Raw genomic sequence first — 21,246 nt, 5'->3', positions numbered from 1 at the left:
TAACATCTGTACAGAAAGACTCATGTGAAGGCCAAATTACAGAGGAGGAACTACTTGATGCAATTAAAGTCTTTAAGGCTGGGAAAACTCATGGGCTGGATGGCATACCAGTGGAAGTATACCAAACTTTATTTGATACACTCCGAGGACCATTATTAGCATTATTACCACTCCTATCTTAACTGTAGATTATCGGACACGCAACAAGGTCTGATTTCATTATTACTGGAACAGGATCCAAGTGGTGTGTGTGTATATAAAGATCCAGTCCATTGGAAAAAATGGATGCCTCTTACACTTCAATGTTGTGATGCAAAGATTCTAGCTAAATGCTTGGCGCATAGAATGAAAAAGGTATTGTCAGATATTATTCAACCTAATCAGACAGGTTTTTTACATGGACGATACATTGGAGATAATATAAGACATGTACTGGAAACAATACTATGAAATATCGGGGAAATCAGGCCTGATTTTCATAGCTGATTTTGAAAAGGCTTTTGATAAAGTACGAATGGAGTTTATATATAAATGCCTAGAATATTTCAGTTTGAGAATCTCTTATTAAAATGGTTAAAGTTATGTATAGTAACCCTAGGTGTAAAATAGAAAGTAATCGCTAAATCTCAGACAGTTTAAAACTATCAAGAGGAGTAAAACAAGGTTGTCCACTATCGCCATATCTATTTATTATTGCCATCGAAATGTTAGCTGTTACAATTGAATCCAACAATAATATTAAGGGATTAGAAAGCCGTGGCTTAATAACAATGGTGTCATTGTATGCTGATGATTCATGTTTTCTTTTAAAACCACAATTAGAATCCCTGCACAGCCTCGTAGAGGATCTAGATACTTTTTAAAACCTCTTTGGATTAAAACCAAATTATGATAAGCGTCCATACCAGGCATTTGAAGGATTTTATGCCGTGTCTATCCTTTACTTTTACTTACAATATTATGTATTGGATCACAAAAAAATTATACTTTTCAATTACCATGTAGTTTACCAAATAAAATGGTCTGACGGGGATGTGGACATACTTAGTAAATATAGGCATCAGGCATACAAAAGTTATACTTAATTCCGAAATGGTTCTCTAGTAAATTAGTAAGAATTTCTCACCCATGGACTTATTCAGGTTACAACTGCTCACTTTCGGTTATTTGAAAACCAAATCATCTCCAAAATATCGTTATTTTTTAAAACAAGTCTTAGAAAGTTGATTGCAATTTCAGTTTAATCCACCTGAAAAGACAACAAATAATACAACAGATATTGTGGTTAAACTCAAATATACTAATTTGTGATAAACCCTTATTTTTCAATAAAAAATGTTTTTTTTAAATGTATTTTTGTAAATGATATCATAAATAGGACCGGTGGATTTATGTTGACAAACATATAGACAAAATGAGAAAAAAAATATCCAGAAAATCACTAGTCCAACGCGATAACGACCTGCCTCTCTCTCGTTGCACTCCACAAGGAGACTGCCTGTTACGCGAATGCAGTAAGCCAAGGCAAGTTGCTAGCTAGCATTAAACTTATCTTATAAAAAACAATCAATCATAATCACTAGTTAACTACACATGGTTGATGATATTACTAGATATGATCTAGTGTGTCCTGCGTTGCATATAATCTGACTGAGCATACAAGTATCTGACTGAACGGTGGTAGGCAGAAGCAGACGTGTAAACATTCATTCAAACAGCACTTTCGTGCGTTTTGCCAGCAGCTCTTCGTTGTGCGTCAAGCATTGCGCTGTTTATGACTTCAAGCCTATCAACTCCCGAGATGAGGCTGGTGTAACCGAAGTGAAATGGCTAGCTAGTTAGCGCGCACTAATAGCGTTTCAAACGTCACTCGCTCTGAGCCTTCTAGTAGTTGTTCCCCTTGCTATGCATGGGTAATGCTGCTTCGATGGTGGCTGTTGTCCTTGTGTTGCTGGTTCGAGCCCAGGGAGGAGCGAGGAGAGGGACGGAAGCTATACTGTTACACTGGCAATACTAAAGTGCCTATAAGAACATCCAATAGTCAAAGGTTAATGAAATACAAATGGTATAGAGGGAAATAGTCCTATAATTCCTATAATAACTACAACCTAAAACTTCTTACCTGGGAATATTGAAGACTCATGTTAAAAGGAACCACCAGCTTTCATATGTTCTCATGTTCTGAGCAAGGAACTGAAACGTTAGCTTTCTTACATAGCACATATTGCACTTTTAATTTCTTCTCCAACACTTTGTTTTTGAATTATTTAAACCAAATTGAACATGTTTCATTATTTACTTGAGGCTAAATTGATTTTATTTATGTATTATATTAAGTTAAAATAAGTGTATATTCAGTAGTTTTGTAATTGTCATTATTACAAATAAATAAAAATTGTCAGATTAATCGTTATCGGCTTTTTTGGTTCTCCAATCATCGGTATCGGTGTTGAAAAATCATAGTCGGTCGACCTCTAGTAAAGACCACAGCCCAAGTTGTAAATCTGCAGTGGGGCTATTGAGACTTGCTTCGCTCTGCTTTAGGTATGATCATCACCCTATAAAATGTGTGCATGGTCTGTTCATTTTTTAGGATGTCGTATGGTTGTTGCATCTTTATCAGACTCGTCGTAAGGTTGTCATGGTTTGTGTGTCACTCTTTATTCCAGAAGTCACATGTCCTGAGGTCAGTCTGACACACAACCCTCTTCACTGGTCATGTGACAAGGAGACGAGAACTTGGTTTCAGCAACACACACACACACTAGAGCCCTGATGAGACAGCAACATGTTTTCTTTTTTAAATTTAACCAGACTTAATTTGTGAGAAAATTGGGGGGAAATACAGTTGGTTTCTGCTTGCATATTTCAGTGTGAATACGATAAGTGTTTGTTTGTGCCCTCTGTTGGTGAACTAGTAGGTTTACTCTGTGTTGTCAATACAGCCTCCTGGAGGTGGAAGGCATGGTTTGGGTCTGCCAAGTTTTTCCACAGCAGAGCTGTAGTCGTGACAGGAGTAGCAATCAACTGAGCACCGCAGTGGAAAACTGGCATAAGCAGCACATTCTGCCAAATACCTCCGATCCATTAGGTGGTACTGGCAACATGATCACGGCTCATGGCCAGGTGAAAAACAGTTTCCTCCTACCCTCTCAGGCTTTGTGGTGATGAGATACGGGTGGGAGGGGGTTATTTTTAGCCCACAGTTGAGTGCTTTACTAACCCCCCACCCCACCTACGTCCTGGGCCCTGACCTAGCTGGAAGCCCAGATCACTTCCATAATTTTTTTTAAAAAGAGGTGTGTCTCTCTCCTCGCTCTCTCATGGTGTACAGCTCTCTTCTCTGCATCTCCACACTGCTGACCCCGGGAGACTTGGGCTACTTGTTGAGAGAGAAATAGGGAAGGAGAGACAGAACAAGAGGGAGCGAGAGGGGGGTGAAACGGAGAGAGGTCAAATGACGGAGGAGAGTAGTAAAAAGACTTAAGCAGTTGAGGGGATAACAGCTGTAGACAGGAGAGGAGGAGGACTTCAGAGACGATACCCTCTTCTCCCCCTTGTGTTCTCCTCTCTCTCACACTCTCAGGATGCCGTTGAGATTGGGGAACTGTGCCTCTAGGATGAGCTCCCAGCAGGCTGAGGGTAACTATGTGATGCGGTCTGGTTACACCGTCTCCTTTAAGCCCACTCTCTCTCCACCCCCCCTGCTCCCCATTCCCTCCCTCTCGTCATGACTCATATTTCAAGCTCTTATTTACTGGGAGGGGAACTCTCCAAGAAAGTCCTGTTCCCTTTGCTTTCTCTTTGTGCATGTTCCCCCTCTCCCTCCCCTCTCGGTGTGGGTTTTGACTAAATTTAGTCAGTGCTCTTCCTGGTCAACAATGCAGACTCAATAATGTGAGTTAGACTGAAATGAGTGCTATTCAGAGGCCACTTCCGTGAGTTTTTGTTCTGTGAGAGAAGAGGGGGATATGTGTGAGTGGGAGGAGACTGGTTCATACTGTTGCTGACGGCCTTGGAAGTTCAGGTCTGGAAAGACCAGGTGAGACTAATGAATTATGTAGTCATGTATTTCTGAAGATGGAGTGTTGGAATTTGGGATCTCTGTGTGAATGTGGAAAAGACTGGGGTGGGGCATGGGTCGATAGTGGGCAGGCAACTCGAGGAGGGAGTGCTGTCATGGTCCTATGCCCTAACTTAATTGCTTCTGGTCCAGGAACAACCCCTAGCCCATACTCCCTAGGCACTTAATATATACAGTGGGGAGAACAAGTATTTGATACAATGCCGATTTTGCAGGTTTTCCTACTTACAAAGCATGCAGAGGTCTTTTTTTTTTGTGTAATTTTTATCATAGGTACACTTCAACTGTGAGAGATGGAATCTAAAACAAAAATCCAGAAAATCACATTTGTATGGTTTTTAAGAAATTAATTTGCATTTTATTGCATGACATAAATATTTGATCACCTACCAACCAGTAAGAATTCCGGCTCTCACATACCTGTTAGTTTTTCTTTAAGAAGCCCTCCTGTCACTCATTACCTGTATTAACTGCACCTGTTTGAACCTGTATAAAAGACACCTGTCCACACACTCAATCAAACAGACTCCAACCTCTCCACAATGGCCAAGACCAGAGAGCTGTGTAAGGACATCAGGGATAAAATTGTAGACCTGCACAAGGCTGGGATGGGCTACAGGACAATAGGCAAGCAGCTTGGTGAGAAGGCAACAACTGTTGGCGCAATTATTAGAAAATGGAATTAGTTCAAGATGACGGTCAATCACCCTCGGTCTGGGGCTCCATGCAAGATCTCACCTCGTAGGGCATCAATGATCATGAGGAGGGAACAGCCCAGAACTACACGGCAGGACCTGGTCAATGACCTGAAGAGAGCTGGGACCACAGTCTCAAAGAAAACCATCAGTAACACACTACGCCGTCATGGATTAAAATCCTGCAGCGCACGCAAGGTCCCCCTGCTCAAGCCAGCGCATATCCAGGCCCGTCTGAAGTTTGCCAATGACCATCTGGATGATCCAGAGGAGGAATGGGAGAAGGTCATGTGGTCTGATGAGACAAAAATAGAGCTTTTTTGGTCTAAACTCCAATCGCCGTGTTTGGAGGAAGAAGAAGGATGAGTACAACCCCAAGAACACCATCCCAAACCTGAAGCATGGAGGTGGAAACATCATTCTTTTGGGATGCTTTTCTGCAAAGTGGACAGGACGACTGCACCATATTGAGGGGAGGATGGATGGGGCCATGTATCGCGAGATCTTGGCCAACAACCTCCCCTCAGTAAGAGCATTGAAGATGGGTCGTGGCTGGGTCTTCCAGCATGACAACGACCCGAAACACACAGCCAGGGCAACTAAGGAGTGGCTCCGTAAGAAGCATCTCAAGCATCTCAGACCTGAACCCAATAGAAAATCTTTGGAGGGAGCTGAAAGTCTGTATTGCCCAGCGACAGCCCCGAAACCTGAAGGATCTGGAGAAGGTCTGTATGGAGGAGTGGGCCAAAATCCCTGCTGCAGTGTGTGCAAACCTGGTCAAGAACTACAGGAAATGTATGATCTCTGTAATTGCAAACAAAGGTTTCTGTACCAAATATTAAGTTCTGCTTTTCTGATGTATCAATTACTTATGTCATGCAATAAAATGCAAATTAATGACTTAAAAATCATACAATGTGTTTTTCTGGATTTTTGTTTTAGATTCCGTCTCTCGCAGTTGAAGTGTACCTATGATAAAAATTACAGACCTCTACATGCTTTGTAAGTAGGAAACACTGCCAATTTCGCAGGTTATCAAAAACTTGTTCCCCCCCACTGTAGATCTGAAGGGATTGGATGGCTAAACATTGCTCTCTGATAGGCTTGGTAGCATTTTAGCTGTAATTCTTGATGCCAATACATTCCTCTCAAATCTACCCTATATGCCTAGGGCCTAAGATTTGTCTGTGGACTGTTTTGTTAGACTTTAGTGCGGCTTTTGACATTATCGATCATAGTCTGGTGCTGGAAAAAAGTTGTATCTCTTTCCACCCCCTGCTATATTGAGGATAAAGCGTTACCGGTCTAACAGAAGACAGAGGGTGTTCTTTAATGGAAGCCTCTCCAACATAATCCAGGTAGAATCAGGAATTCCCCAGGGCAGCTGTCTAGCTAGACCCATTGAAAAATTAATCTTTACTAACGACATGCCACTGGCTTTGGGTAAAGCCAGTGTGTCTATGTGTGCGGATGACTCAACACTATACATGTCAGCTACTACAGCGACTGAAATGACTGCAACACTTAACAAAAAGCTGCAGTTAGTTTCAGTGGGTGGTAAGGAATAATAATAAATTATGTGGAAATTGAGCAAGTTGAGGTGACTAAACTGCTTGGAGTAAACCCCAAAAAGGAACTCAGGAAAATTGCAATTGGCTCAGAACAGGGCAGCATGGCTGGCCTTTGGATGTGCACAGAGAGCTAATATTAATAAAATGCATGTCAGTCTCTCCTGGCTCAAAGTGGAGGAGAGATTGACTTCATCACTACTTTTATTTATGAGAGGTATTGACATGTTCAATGCACCGAGCTGTCTGTCTAAACTACTGGCACACACATCGGTCACCCATGCATACCCCACAAGAGGTCTCTTCATAGTCCCCAAGCCCAGAATGGACTATGGGAGGCGCACAGTACTACATAGAGCCATGACTACATGGAACTCTATTCCACATCAAGTAACTGATGCAAGCAGTAAAATCAGATAAAAAAAAAAACAGGTAACAAAACACCTTATGGAACAATGGGGACTGAAGCAACACAAACATAGGCACAGACACATGCATACACAGACGATAACAGGCGCTATACACACACTTACACATGGATTTTGTACTTTAGATATGAGGTTGTGGTAGAGTAGGGCCCTGAGGGCACACAGTGTGTTGTGAAATCTGCGAATGTAATGTTTTTAAAAATGTATAAACTGCCTTAATTTTGCTGGACACCAGGAAGAGTAGGCAGCAGCTAATGTGGATCCATAGTAAATATAAATATCATTATAACAGAGGAAACAGTTAGCCCTGGTTCCTGAAGTAGCCTAGTCTGATTTTTCTGGGATTACACAATTTTCCATAGACAGACATGTATGCATTTTAAATCAAACAACACATTTGACTTAGTTTTTACCAATCTAACTACATAACATAATGGTAATAATTGTATTTGAATGGCAAATCTCTTGATAAACTGGCTAACTGAAGGTGTCATAGGCCTACTCCAGATGCAGGTGAATGCATATTCAAGTGTGTGCATGCATTGAGTTATTGTTTTGGCTGATCAGTGGAGTCTATGGTGCTACAGATGACAATCTGTTTTCCTTCCATTTGGGACTTACGGTGCCTTCAGAAAGTATTCATACCCCTTGACTTATTCCATATTTTGTTGTTACAGCCTGAATTCAAAATAGATTTTTCTCACCCATCTACACAGAATAATGACAAAGAGAAAACGTGTTTTTAGAAATTTTGGGAAATGTATTGAAAATAAAACACTGAAATATCTCATTTACATAAGTATTCGTCAATACTTTGTAGAAGCACCTTTGGCAGCGATTACAGCTGTGAGTCTTTCTGGATAAGTTTGTAAGAGCTTTCCACACCTGGATTGTGCAACATTTGGTCATTATTTTCTAAAATTCTTCAAGCTCTGTCAATTTGGTTGTTGATTGTTGCAAGACAACCATTTTTAGGTCTTGCCATATATTTAAGTCAGAAGTGTAACTCAGCCACCCGGGAACATTCACTGTCTTTCTTCTCCAGTGTAGATTTGTCCTTGTGTTTTAGGTTATTGTCCCGCTGAAAGGTGAATTCATCTCCCAGTGTCTGGTGGAAAGCAGACTGAAAAAGGTTTTTTTTTTCTAGAATTTTGCCTATGCTTTGCTTCCATTCTGTTCCCTTTTTATCCTGAAAAACTCCTGATTACAAGCATACCCATAACATGATGCGGCCATGCTTGAAAATATGGAGAGAGGTTGTCAAGTAATGTGTTGTATTGGATTTGCCCCAAAGATAACACTTTGTTCAGGACAAAAAGTTAATTTCTTTGCCACGTTTTTTACAGTATTAACCTTGTTGCAAACAGGATGCATGTTTTTGGAATATTTTTTTCTCTAGAGGCATTCCTTTTCACTTTTTTGTCAATTAAGATAGTATTGTGGAGTAACTACAATGTTGATCCATCCTCAGTTTTCTATCACAGCTATTAAACTCCTGGTGAAATCCCTGAGCGGTTTCCTTCCTCTCCTGCTACTGAGGTAGGAAGGACGCCAGCATCTTTGTAGTGACTGGGTGTATTGATACACCATCCAAAGTGTGATCAACATGCTTTTTGATCCGTCTACTAATATGTGTCCTCCTTTGTGGTTGAATCTGTGTTTGAAATTTACTGCTCGACTGAGGGCCCGTACAATTATCTCTGTGTGGGGTACAGAGATGAGGTAGTCATTCAAAAATCATGTTAAGCACTATTGCAAACGGGAGTGAGTCCATGCAACTTTATTATGTGACTTGTTAAGCAAACGTTTACCTCTGAACATATTTAGGTTTGCCATAACAAAGGGGTTGAATACTAAAAAATATATATATAAAAACCTTTATTTAACTAGGCAAGTCAGTTAATAACAAATTCTTATTTACAATGATGGCCAAAACCGGATGATGCTGGGCCAATTGTGCGCCGCCATATGGGACTCCCAATCACGGCCGGATTATGAATTTGTATTTTTTTTTTTTATAAAGCTAATTTCCACTAACATGGGGTATTGTGTTTAGGACAGTGTAAAATATATCTAAATGTAATCAATTTTAAATTGAGGGTGTAACACAAAATGTGTAAAAAGTTAAAGGGTGTAAATACTTTCTGAAGGCACTGTATATTATCCTACTGATCAACAACATTTGCATAGAAGCATCACTCCAGCATGTCATGCCTGTATGGAAGGACATCATATAGGCTCTGCTGTTAGTTTGAGAATATAAAATAACATCTACAGGGCCTTCGGAAAGTATTCAGACCCCTTGACTTTTTCCACATTTTATGTTACAGCCTTAATCTAAAATGGATTACATTGTTTCCCCCCCCCCACCCCCCCCCTCATCCATCTACACACAATACCCACAATGACAAAGCAAAAACTGTTTTTTAGAAATGTTTTAACAATTAAAAACACAGGTGTCCTAAAAACTTGGAACACCTGTGTTTGGGGAGTTTCTCCCATTCTTCTCTGCAGATCCTCTCAACCTCTGTCAGGATGGATGGGGAGCATCGCTGCACAGCTATTTTCAGATCTCTCCAGTGATGTTCGTTCGGGTTCAAGTCCGGGCACTGGTTGGGCCACTCAAGGACATTCAGTCCTGTCTTGTCCTGAAGCCACTTCTGTGTTGTCTTGGCTGTGTGCTTATGGCCGTTGTCCTGTTGGAAGGTGAACCTTCATCCCAGTCTGAGGTCCTGAGCGCTCTGAAGCAGGTTGTCATCAAGGATCTCTCTGTACTTTGCTCCATTCCATCTTTCCCTCAATCCTGACTTGTCCCCCAGTCTCTGCTGCTAAAACACATCCCCACAGCATGATGCTGCCACCACCATGCTTCACCGTAGGGATGGTGCCAGGTTACCTCCAGACGTGACACTTGGTCACGCTTCAGGCCAAAGAGTTCAATCTTGGTTTTATCAGACCAGAGAATCTTGTTTCTCATGGTCTGAGAGTCTTTAGGTGCATTTTTGCAAACTCCAAGCGTGCTGTCGTGCCTTTTACTGAGTAGTGGCTGGCCGCTTTACCATAAAGGCCTGATTGGTTGAGTGCTACAGAGATGGTTGTACTTCTGGAATGTTCTCCCATCTCCACAGAGGAACTCTGGAGCTCTGTCAGAGTGACCATCGGGTTCTTGGTCACCTCCCTGACAAAGACCCTTCTCCCCTGATTGCTCAGTTTGACCAGGCGGACAGCTCTGGGAAGAGTCTTGGTGGTCCCAAACTTCTCCATTTAAGAATGGAGGCCACTCTGTTCTTGGGGACCTTCAATGCTGCAGAATTTTTTTGGTAGCCTTCCCCAGATGTGTCTCGACACAATCCTGTCTCAGTGCTCTACGGATAATTCCTTTGACCTCATGGCTTGGTTTTTGCTCTGAATATTTCCGAAGGCACTGTATTCAAAGCAGCGTTTGGTTTTCGCCAGGCACAATGGGACCCATGTCGTCCAAAAAGTTGACTCAAGTTCGCCTAAAAGCACCTGAATGATCATGAAGACTCTTGGAAGAATGTTCTATGGACAGATGTTTTAAAAGTGTAACTTTTTGGATTACATGGGTCCCATTTATACCTGGCGAGAACCAAACACTGCATTCCACAATTCTGTGACATTTTAGGAATGCTTTGCTGCCACAGGACCTGGATGACTTTCTTTAGTAGAAGGAACCATGAATTCTTCTGTGTCAGAGAATTCTACAGGAGAATGTCAGGCGCTCCGTCTGTGATCTGAAGTGCACCTGGGTCATGCAGCAAGACAATGATCGAAAACGAACAATAAAGCCTACATGAAAATGGCTAAAAAGCAACAAATTATACGTTTTGGAATTGCCTAGTCCAGACCTAATCCCTATTGAGACGTTGTGGCAGGACTTGAAACGAGCAGTTCATGCTTGAAAACTCCCAAATATCGCTGAGTTAATGCAGGTCTGCATGCAAGAGTGGGCCAAAAGTCCTCCACAGCAATGTGAGAGACAAATCAACAACTACAGCAAGCATTTGGTTGCAGTCATTGCAACTAAAGGTGGCACCACCAGTTATTGGGTGTAAGGTGGCAATTACTTTTTCACTCGGGGGCATTGGGTGTTGCGTAACTTTGTACATGAAATAAATTAAATAAGAAGGTAATTGTTTGTTCACTCTCGTGCCCTTTATCTAATATTAAGTTTTGGTTGAAGATATGATAACATTCAGTATCATAAATATAAAAAAGTTGAGAAAATTAGAAAGGGGACAAGTACTTTTTCACGGCACTGTATGTGGAGATAGTGCTTTTCTCTGTTTTGTAGTAAAAAACATAGTGAAAGATAAGTGTTTCCAATGCCTATTCACAATTGGTCAAAATCACACGAAGCGCACCCATGTTGTCATTGGAAACGCTTATCTTCCTTTTTAACTACAAAACAAAGAAACATGACATTTTCTCATATGTTGATGTTGGGGTGGTGCTGGAAATGATGAATATAAAGTAGAAAAACTGACGTTTCCTTTTTAATTGTGAAATGACTCTGACAATCTGCCGCAGCTGGTGAATTAGTACGGAGGATGTTTTTAAGTGCTTCTCATACTGGTTAGTACTGCAGCTGTTCTCACAACACACATGCTTGACACTAAACTTTGGCGTTTTGCTGGTGATTTCCAAAAGTGCTGACATTCATGACTACTTGCGTGCTAATTTAAAGTTTGTGGGACAACTCTCTCTCTGTCCTGTCCACAGCAGGGGCATACTACCCGGCCCAACAGCAGTACACGTCCTCAGTGCCGGCTGCTCCGGTCATCATGAACCCTCCCCCCCAGCAGCAGCAACCACCTCCACAGCAACAGATCCACCCCAAAAGGGAGCGCAAACAGGTACAGGTAAACTCATCGTCCCACCTCTACTGTTATACACCACACAGGTAAACTCATCACCCCACCTCTACTGTTATACACCACACAGTTAAACTCATCACCCCACCTCTACTGTTAGACACCATACAGTTAAACTCATCACCCCACCTCTACTGTTATACACCACACAGTTAAACTCATCACCCCACCTCGACTGTTATACACCACACAGTTAAACTCATCACCCCACCTCTACTGTTTCATTTTGTGGTTTTATTTAGCAGATAGGATAGTAGAGAAAAGACAGGAGAGAGAGGAGGAGCACAAGGTCAGTGAGTTGGATTGGAACCCATAGGGCCAGCGACGCTAACCGCTGGACTACAGACTACAGGCCAGCCCACGTAGCACCTAGATTAGACAATCAGGTATCCTGATCCCAGAATGGACAAGTAACACAACTGGAAACGCCCACCAAGAAACATTAATGGTCTGATGTTATATGTCAGTCAATGTTCCTCCTCATGCAGAGCAGGGTTTGAAAATTTCAGTGATTCTCATGTTTTAAAGGAAGATAAGGACTGTGCTAATAAAGCGTGTGAATATAAAAATAAAAAGTATAGTTTGTCAGCAAGGTGTATCCAGCACTGATTCCTTTCCCCCATCATCCACTGTGAAGGTGCACAGCGCAGTTTTGGTCTTCAAAACTGGTCTACTGTGTCTTCCTGTCAGGCCGGCTTACACTCTTGTGAATGTGACATGACACGTTGCCATGGTAACGAGAGGACTGATAAACCACACTGCTGTGGGATAGTGTTGCATTCTGTCTAGGGAGGATTCTAGATGGATTTAGTCCTCATGATTTACGTTTGTCTTTGATTTGAAATGGATAACTTTTTACGCGATGAACTGTGTTACTGAACTGCTGTGTGACTGGAGCATGTTCTTTAGGGCTGTAGTACTAGTGTGCCTCTGCTGGTCTGGATTCATCAGGTATGTCTTAGTGATGGGGAGGGGGGAAATGATAGTTACATATCACTATTATTTTGGACTAATATTATATCAATACTTTGACTCAAAGTATCAATTTGTATAACATATATATTTTTTACACATTTGCTAGGTAGCGTCAGCTAGCGCTAGTCGGCTGTATCTGTGCCAAAACTCTGGTATTTTTCATCATATAGCTTGCCCTTATTTTTAAATAGTGAGCCAACATTTTTTCAGCTATTTTCTCTTGTCTCTATGCATCAGGCATACACTGAGTGTACAAAACATTAGGAACTGGCCCATTGTTAACTCCAATGCTTCCCACAGTTGTCAAGTTGGCTGCATGTCCTTTGGGTGGTGGACCATTCTTGATACACAGGAAACTGTTGTGTGGAAAAACCCCAGCAGCATTGCAGTTCTTGACACACACAAACCGTTGTGCCTGGCACCTACTACGATACCCCGTTCAAAGGCACTTAAATCTTTTATCCGAATGGCACACACAAGCAATCCATGTCTCGATAGTCTCAAGGCTTAAACATCCTCCTGTAATTAACCTGTCTCCTCCCCTTCACCTACACCTACACTGATTGAAGTGGCTTTAACAAGTGACATCAATAAGGGATCATAGCTTTCACCTGGTCACTCTGTCACTCAGTGTATATTGAGTCTCCAGTGTATCTGTGCTCTGTACGGTGGACTAGTTTGATCTAGTCTCCAGCCAATGGATCTGTGCTCTGTATGGTTGGACTAGTCTGATCTAGTCTCCAGTGTACCTGTGCTCTGTATGGTACGATGGGCCTGGTTGCTTTATCACTGGCAGTGGGAGCATGCTGTCGTGGCTGGGGTGGACTTTGGCCAGCCATGCGGCCTCATCCCACGCTGCTGATGGTCCTTCAAGAGAGGCCCCCTGAGCTTCCAGTCCCACTATCTGTCATACTATCCAGGTCTGTGCCCAAACAATACGAGCTTCTACTTTTAAAAATCAATTTTTCTAGAAACAAGTCTCACTGTTGCTGCTTGTTATTGACCCCATTCAGCCGTCTTAGATATCATCCTGACCAACTTGCCCTCTAAATACACCTCTGCTGTCTTAAACCAGGATCTCAGCGATCACTGCCTCATTGCCTGCGTGCGTAATGGGTCCGCAGTCAAACGCTCTCCCCCATCACTGTCAAACGTGCCCTAAAACACTTCAGTGAGCAGGCCTTTCTAATCGACCTGGCCCAGGTATCCTGTAAGGATATTGACCTCGGGGGTTACATACTAACCAGTATGGGGTTACAATCTTGCAACCTTACAGTTAACTAGTCCAACTCTCTAACCACCTGCCTCTCATTGCACTCCACGAGGAGACTGCCTGTTACACGAATGCAGTAAGCCAAGGTAAGTTGCTAGAAGATAGCATTAAACTTATCTTATAAAAAAACAATCAATCATAATCACTAGTTAACTGCACATGGTTGATGATATTACTAGATATTATCTAGTGTTTCCTGCGTTGCATATAATCTGACTGAGCATACAAGTATCTGACTGAGCGGTGGTAGGCACCAGCAGGCTTGTAAGCATTAATTCAAACCGCACTTTCGTGTGTTTTGCCAGCAGCTCTTCGTTGTGCGTCAATCATTGCGCTGTTTATGACTTCAAGCCTATCAACTCCCGAGATGAGGCTGGTGTCACCGAAGTGAAATGGCTAGCTAGTTAGCGGGGTGTTCGCTAATAGCGTGTCAAACGTCACTCGCTCTGAGACTTGGAGTGGTTGTTCCCCTTGCTCTACATGGGTAACGCTGCTTCGAGGGTGGCTGTTGTCGTTGTGTTCCTGGTTCGAGCCCAGGGAGGAGCGAGGAGAGGGACGGAAGCTATACTGTTACACTGGCAATACTAAAGTGCCTATAAGAACATCCAATAGTCAAAGGTTAATGAAATACAAATGGTATAGAGGGAAATAGTCCTATAATTCCTATAATAACTACAACCTAAAACTTCTTACCTGGGAATATTGAAGACTCGTTAAAAGGAACCACCAGCTTTCATATGTTCTCATGTTCTGAGCATAGAACTTAAACGTTAGCTTTCTTACATGGCACATATTGCACTTTTACTTCTCCAACACTTTGTTTTTGCATTATTTAAACCAAATTGAACATGTTTATTTATTTGAGGCTAAATTGATTTTATTGATGTATTATATTAAGTTAAAATAAGTGTTCATTCAGTATTGTTGTAATTGTCATAATTACAAATAAATAAATAAAAATCGTCCGATTAATCGGTATAGGCTTTTTTGGTCCTCCAATAATCGGTATCGGCGTTGAAAAATCATAATCGGTCGACCTCTAACCCCTACCCCGGCCAACATCTCACACAAATCCAGACAGCTGATGTTCTGAAAGAGTTGCAAAATCTGGATCCATACAAATCAGCTGAGCTAGACAATCTGGACCCTCTCTTTCTAAAATTTTCAGCCCCTATTACTAGCCTATTCAACCTCTCTTCGTATTGTCTGAGATCCCCAAAGATTGGAAAGCTGCAGCGGTCATCCCCATCTTCAAAGGGGGAGACACTCTAGACCCAAACTGTTATAGACCTATATCCTGCCCTGCCTTTCTAAAATCTTCAAAAGCCAAGTTAACAGATCACCGACCATTTCGAATCCGGCGTACCTTCTCCACTATGCAATCTGGTTTCCGAGCTGGTCATGGGTGCACTTCAGCCACACTCTAGGTCCTAAACGATATCATAACCGCCATCGATAAAAGACAGTACTGTGCAGCTGTCTTCATCGACCTGGCCAAGGCTTTCGACTCTGTCAATCATCACATTGTTATCGGCAGACTCAATAGCCTTGGCTTCTCAAATGATTGCCTCGCCTGGTTCACCAACTACTTCTCTGAACTACTTCTCTGATAGAGTTCAGTGTGTCAAATCGGCGGGGCTGTTGTCCGGACCTCTGGCAGTTTCTATGGGGGTGGCACAGGGTTCAATTCTCGGGCCGACTCTTTTCTCTGTATATATCAATGATATCGCTCTTGCTGCCGGTGATTCTCTGATCCACCTCTACGCAGACGACACCATTCTGTATACATCAAATCAAAGTTTATTTGTCACGTGCGCCAAATACAACAGGTGTGTAGACCTTACAGTGAAATGCTTACTTACCAATAGTGCAAAAATGTATTAGGTGAGCAATAGTTAAGTAAATAAATAAAAACAACAGTAAAAAGACAGTGAAATACAGTAGCGAGGCTATATACAGTAGCGAGGCTATATACAGGCACCGGTTAGTCAAGCTGATTTGAGGTAGTATGTACATGTAGATATGGTTAAAGTGACTATGCATATATGATGAACAGAGAGTAGAAGTAGTGTAAAGAGGGGGTGGCGGGACACAATGCCGATAGTCCGGGTAGCCATTTGAGGAGTCTTATGGCTTGGGGGTAAAAACTATTGAGAAGCCTTTTTGTCCTAGACTTGGCACTCCGGTACCGCTTGCCATGCGGTAGTAGAGTGAACAGTCAATGACTGGGGTCTTTGACAATTTTTAGGGCCTTCCTCTGACACCGAAGGTGTAGAGGTCCTGGATGGCAGGCAGCTTAACCCCAGTGATGTACTGGGCTGTATGCACTACCCTCTGTAGTGCCTTGCGGTCGGAGGCTGAGCAATTGCCGTACCAGGCAGTGATGCAACCAGTGCTCTCAGCTGTGCTCTCAGCTGTAGAAACTTTTCAGGATCTCAGGTCCCATGCCAAATCTTTTTAGTTTCCTGAGGAGGAATAGGCTTTGTCGTGCCCTCTTCACGACTGTCTTGGTGTATTTGGAAAATCTGGCCCTTTGGACACTGTGCTAACAAACCTCCAAATGAGCTTCAACGCCATACAACACTCCTTCTGTGGCCTCCAACTGCTTTTAAATGCTAGTAAAACTAAGTTCATGCTCTTGAACCGATTGCTGCCCGCACCCTCCCGCCTGACTAGCATCACTACTCTGGACGGTTCTGACTAAATATGTGGACAACTACAAATACCTAGGTGTCTGGTTAGACAGTGAACTGTAAAATCCAAAATTAAATCTAGAATCGGCTTCCTATTTCACAACAAAGCCTCCTTCACTCATGCTGCCAAACATAAACTGACTATCCACCGGTCCTTGACTTCGGCGATGTCATTTACAAAATAGCCTCCAACACTCTACTCAGCAAATTGGATGCAGTCTATCGCAGTGTCATCCGTTTTGTCACCAAAGCCCCATATACTACCCACCACTGCGACCTGTATGCTCTCGTTGGCTGGCCCTCACTACATATTTGTCGCCAATCCCACTGGCTCCGGGTCATCTATAAGTCTTTGCTAGGTAAACTGGAGCGAATTGCAAAAATCACTGAAGCTGGAGTCTTATATATCCCTCACTAACTTTAAGCATCAGCTGTCAGAGCAGCTTACCAATCACTGTACCTGTACACAGACAATCTGTAAATGGCACACCCAACTACTTCATCCCCATATTTTTACTTACCCTCTTGCTCTTTTGCACCCTAGTATTTCTACTTGCACATCGTCATCTGCACATCGATCACTCCAGTGTTAATGCTAAATTGTAATTATTTCGCCTCTATGGCCTTTTTATTGCCTTACCTGCCTACTCTTCTATATTTGCACACACTGTACATAGATTTTTCTATTGTGTTATTGACTGTACGTTTGTTTGTGTAACTGTTGTTTTTGTCACACTGCTTTGCTTTATCTTGGCCAGGTTGCAGTTGTAAAGGAGAACTTGTTCTCAACTGGCCTACCTGGTTAAATAAAGGTGAAATGTAATTAATTAATAGGAAGATGGTAGACCGGGGGGACAGGGGAGGAAGTGCTGCAGCAGCACACAGCGAGTCCGTCGTGATTCAGACTGTCTGTGTCTGAGCGTCACGTTGTCTTTCTATATGATTTCAATAATGTCTGCCAGCACGCTGGCAAACGAGTATGAAGTGTAAAGCTGTTGTTTTTCAGCAAAGCTAAGCAGGCTGTTTAGTCGTAGCTGTCTTGTAACTGTGAGGTAATTTTCTAAATATTTTCCTTTATACCACACTGCTTTCAAGCAGTGCATTGGCCTGTTTTTTTCTTCTCTCCACTGCTCACTTTATGAATCTCTCTCTCTGGTCTCTGGGTAGACCAAGGGGGGTTTAAGGACAAGTCAGCACATAGCTCAGCTCCACGTGGCTGCCGGGCTCCTCCCCCTCTGAGCCAGAAGCACAATGGCTGACCTATCTCCTCCCCTTCTCTCTCGCTCCCTCTCTGCGGCTGCTTCTGTTGCATACCCCCTCTCTCCCCCAGGAAGAGGCTGAAATGTTTTGTAGTGCCTGAGTACAGAATGACAGAAGAGCAGCTGAGAGAGAGAGATAAAGGGGGGTACATTAGCCGGAGCTCATTTGTTAAAGTTTTGAATAGTTTTTTTCTTCTCCTCCTTTTTTTCTGGACTTACTCCTCCCTCTTTCCCCCTCTATTTGGCCCCTTTTGACTGTGTGGTTCGGTGCTCAGTGGGCGGGGGCGCTTGCATTCCAGTGCTGCAGCTCCACAAGGCCAGTCACTCTGGCTTCTCTCTCGCTCGCTCTCTTTTTGTCTTTTGTCTCTCCCTCTACGTGTGTGAGAGCTGGGAACGAGGCTCTGCCCTGCTGGCTCTGCGAGTTGAGGGAGTAGGCTAAGTGCGTTTTCCCAACCACGGTTGCAAAAGCAGCCTACTTGCTGGGAGAGGCCTGCAGGCCGACAGCTCAACTCCGGCACCAGGATGAGAGAGGCCTGCTAAGGGCTCTGGAGCCTGTCCGCGTCAGGTAAACCACTCTACCAGCGGGGGAATGTGCTGGCTCAAGCCTGTTGCTGACAACTCTTAGTGTGTGTGACAGACAGAAAGAGAGCGAGGAGAGTTTGTGATAGAAAACATGTGGCTCTGTGTAAGGGCACACCTTGTAAGTGAGTAATCCGTTTTTCAGAAGTTTGAAGGTGTATTGTACTGTGCTTTTCAATAACAGCAAATCTGGCTGATTTTCTAGGTATAGTTTGAGTTCGTATGGAGAGAGCAAAAATAATGTCTGGCTTGCACTGGAATTTATTTGACTAAAGTTGAGTATGTCCGTAGTCATATTTTGTTGGGGAAGAATGTGCTAAAACAAGGCAGCAATCTGTCTACAAGTCTGTGTTTGTCAGGCTGCATAGCTTTGTGGGGCTGGTGTTTCTTGTGTGAGTGTGATAAATGTAGCTCTGCTGATTGAGAAGACGCTGCTAGGCCACAGCCCTACAGTGCAACACAGACTTGGCAGAGTTGGAAACAGGGCCTAGCATCATAGGAAGCAGTTAAGTTGTGACAGCTATTCTCTTCAGCTTTCTCCTCACCCTCCCTCTCTCCTTTACTCTCGTTCGTTCTCTTTTTTGCTCTTCCTCCTTTAGAAAGGGAATGAAACAAGAGCGAGTAACACGTTTTTCTCGAAGGCGCTCCTGCATTCTCTAAATGTTTCTTCTTGTGTCCCTCCCTGTTGTCTTGTGGCCTCTATAGATCATAATACGAGACCCTAACCAGGGTGGTAGAGACATCACTGAGGAGATTATGTCAGGGGGCACCCGCAGTGGCACCACCCCCACACCCCCACAGGTGAGCGACGACTCTTCAGAGGTGAGCTACCGTACCCTCGTCACCAACCATCATCCCTTTACACACCTTTATCTACCATACCATCCTGTTATTGGATGTGCAGACATTTTGTTTACATATTGGGCATTGCATCTAACCTGTCACAAGGTTTTCATAAGGCTGTCATATGGTTGTGTCCACTCCAGTTACCTAATGTCTGTGTGTTGTATTCGGTCCCTTAGTCGTCTATATCTGGATCAGAGGGCCCAGCCGTTGGCCAGGCCGACGGGGAGAACGTGACACCTGTCGTGGTCAGACCAGGTGAGTTGGCCGAGGGGTCAGGTCATCTTGAAGGCCGTAGCTGGCCGTTGCTCATTGGTTCACCTTCAGTACATAGAAGTACATTTTTGTTAATTTGACTGAATCACATAGACAAAATGCTCCTTTGAAAAGGACCTGTGTATTTTTACCATTTAATGTTGAATTGATAATAAGTGGGTAATTTTAAAAATAAGATCAACAGACATGAGGGTCAATTTGAACATTAGTATGATGCTATGGGCCACTTGAGTCTGTTAACCATTACCTTTCTAAGGTGAATTTAACCAGTGGTTTTTCCTCGTGACATCTGCTTTCCTCCTCAGATGACCGAGGGAATCCTGCAGCCACTCTCATAACTAGCCCCCCAGCCCTGTCTAAAACCCCTGAACTGGTCAAGACTTACCCTGCCCCAACAGAGGTCAAACTCCCAGACACAAACAGTAAATCCCCTTCCTTATCCCAGGACCTACCCACACCCCCGTCGGTAACTACCACCCACCACACTACTGTCCCTACTACCCCCCAACCCTCAACTAGTCCCATTGCAGACATGATGGACGCTCCAGCTGCTGCTCCAGCCCCATCTGCCCCTGAAGTGCCCGCTTACCCTGCACCCCTGCCTGAACCCCGCCCCACTCCTGCAGCTGAGGAGCATCCCTCAGCTGCCAAGGAGGAGCGGGAGGAAGTGAAGATTAAAGAGGAGGTGGCGGAGGCTAGGCAGGAGGTGACTACATCATCCAAACCTGAGCCTTCCCTTGCTCCAGTGATCACCCCTAGCAGCAACACTAATGGTATCTCTGCCACCCAGCCACCCCCAGCCAAGGAGGAGGAGCCAGCAGCCCTGTCCATCAACATGCCCACCCCCCAGGCAGCAGAACCCCCCCCGGAGTCTCCTATCGCCCAGCCAGAGGAGCTCAGGCTGCCCAATGGCCTGCCGCTCCCCAGTCCCCAGGACCCTGAGAAGATGTCTGCTGAGTCGTCGGAGTGTGACGTCAGCCCCATTGCTGAGCCTGAGGTGGCTCAGTTACAGAGCGAGGCACCCATGCCTAAACTGATGCCTGTTGCAGTCACAGCAACGCCCGCCCCCGTTGTCAAGGCGACGCCCGCCCCCGTTGTCAAGGCGACGCCCGCCCCCGTTGCCCAGGCGACGCCCGCCCCCGTTGCCCAGGCGACGCCCGCCCCCGTTGCCCAGGCGACGCCCGCCCCCGTTGCCCAGGCGACGCCCGCCCCCGTTGCCCAGGCGACGCCCGCCCCCGTTGCCCAGGCGACGCCCGCCCCCGTTAGCCAGGCGACGCCCGCCCCCATTGCCCAGGCGACGCCCGCCCTAGCTGAGACTGCTACTACTACAGTTGTAACTGCTCCCCGTGTAGAAGACGAGATGGACTCTCCACCACCACAGAGCACCACACCAGCCGGGGAGAGTTCTATGCAAGGTCAGTATCAGTCTGACTTGCTTTTTCTCTCTCTACTTCTTTGAAACAGTCTCCTTCTGTCTCTCTTTTTCTCTAACTGGAGCCATCTGTCTGTCTATCTCATTCAACCACGTTGTCTTTCTCTATTTTAATTCCTTACCCTACTGCTTGGCACTTGGTGAAGATTAAACAGGATGAGGTGTTGCAGTCCGACTGTGTGTGTCGAGCCTGTGTCGTGAGGGGCAGAGAGTTACCGGGTTATGCCTACGCTGAGGACCCAGAAC

The 21,246-nt window shown here is 44.1% G+C and overlaps 1 protein-coding gene across 8 annotated transcripts in view; it reads left to right on the top strand.

Moving 5' to 3' along the window:
• The window catches only part of LOC110507923 (eukaryotic translation initiation factor 4 gamma 1), a 71,402-nt gene that overhangs the window by 27,786 nt on the left and 22,370 nt on the right, over positions 1 to 21,246 (top strand). For 4 of the 8 annotated variants that reach the window (XM_090223858.1, XM_090223857.1, XM_090223856.1 and 1 more), the window contains 4 exons: positions 11,519 to 11,652; positions 19,155 to 19,271; positions 19,472 to 19,550; positions 19,874 to 20,983. In XM_090223858.1, the coding sequence (XP_090079984.1) occupies positions 11,519 to 11,652; positions 19,155 to 19,271; positions 19,472 to 19,550; positions 19,874 to 20,983 (1,440 nt within the window). Of the gene's footprint in view, positions 1 to 11,518; positions 11,659 to 17,940; positions 18,436 to 19,154; positions 19,272 to 19,471; positions 19,551 to 19,873; positions 20,984 to 21,246 lie in introns of those variants that run through there. The other 4 variants (XM_036965852.2, XM_036965843.2, XM_090223859.1 and 1 more) reach the window with 3 other exon arrangements.

Source organism: Oncorhynchus mykiss, chromosome 27 (genome assembly GCF_057628025.1).
Source record: "Oncorhynchus mykiss isolate SJ-2025 chromosome 27, ASM5762802v1, whole genome shotgun sequence".
In the NCBI taxonomy this organism is placed as follows: Eukaryota; Metazoa; Chordata; class Actinopteri; order Salmoniformes; family Salmonidae; genus Oncorhynchus; species Oncorhynchus mykiss.
The sequence above is the reverse complement of the archived record's forward strand: the minus strand, read 5'-3'. Positions and strand labels throughout refer to the sequence as shown.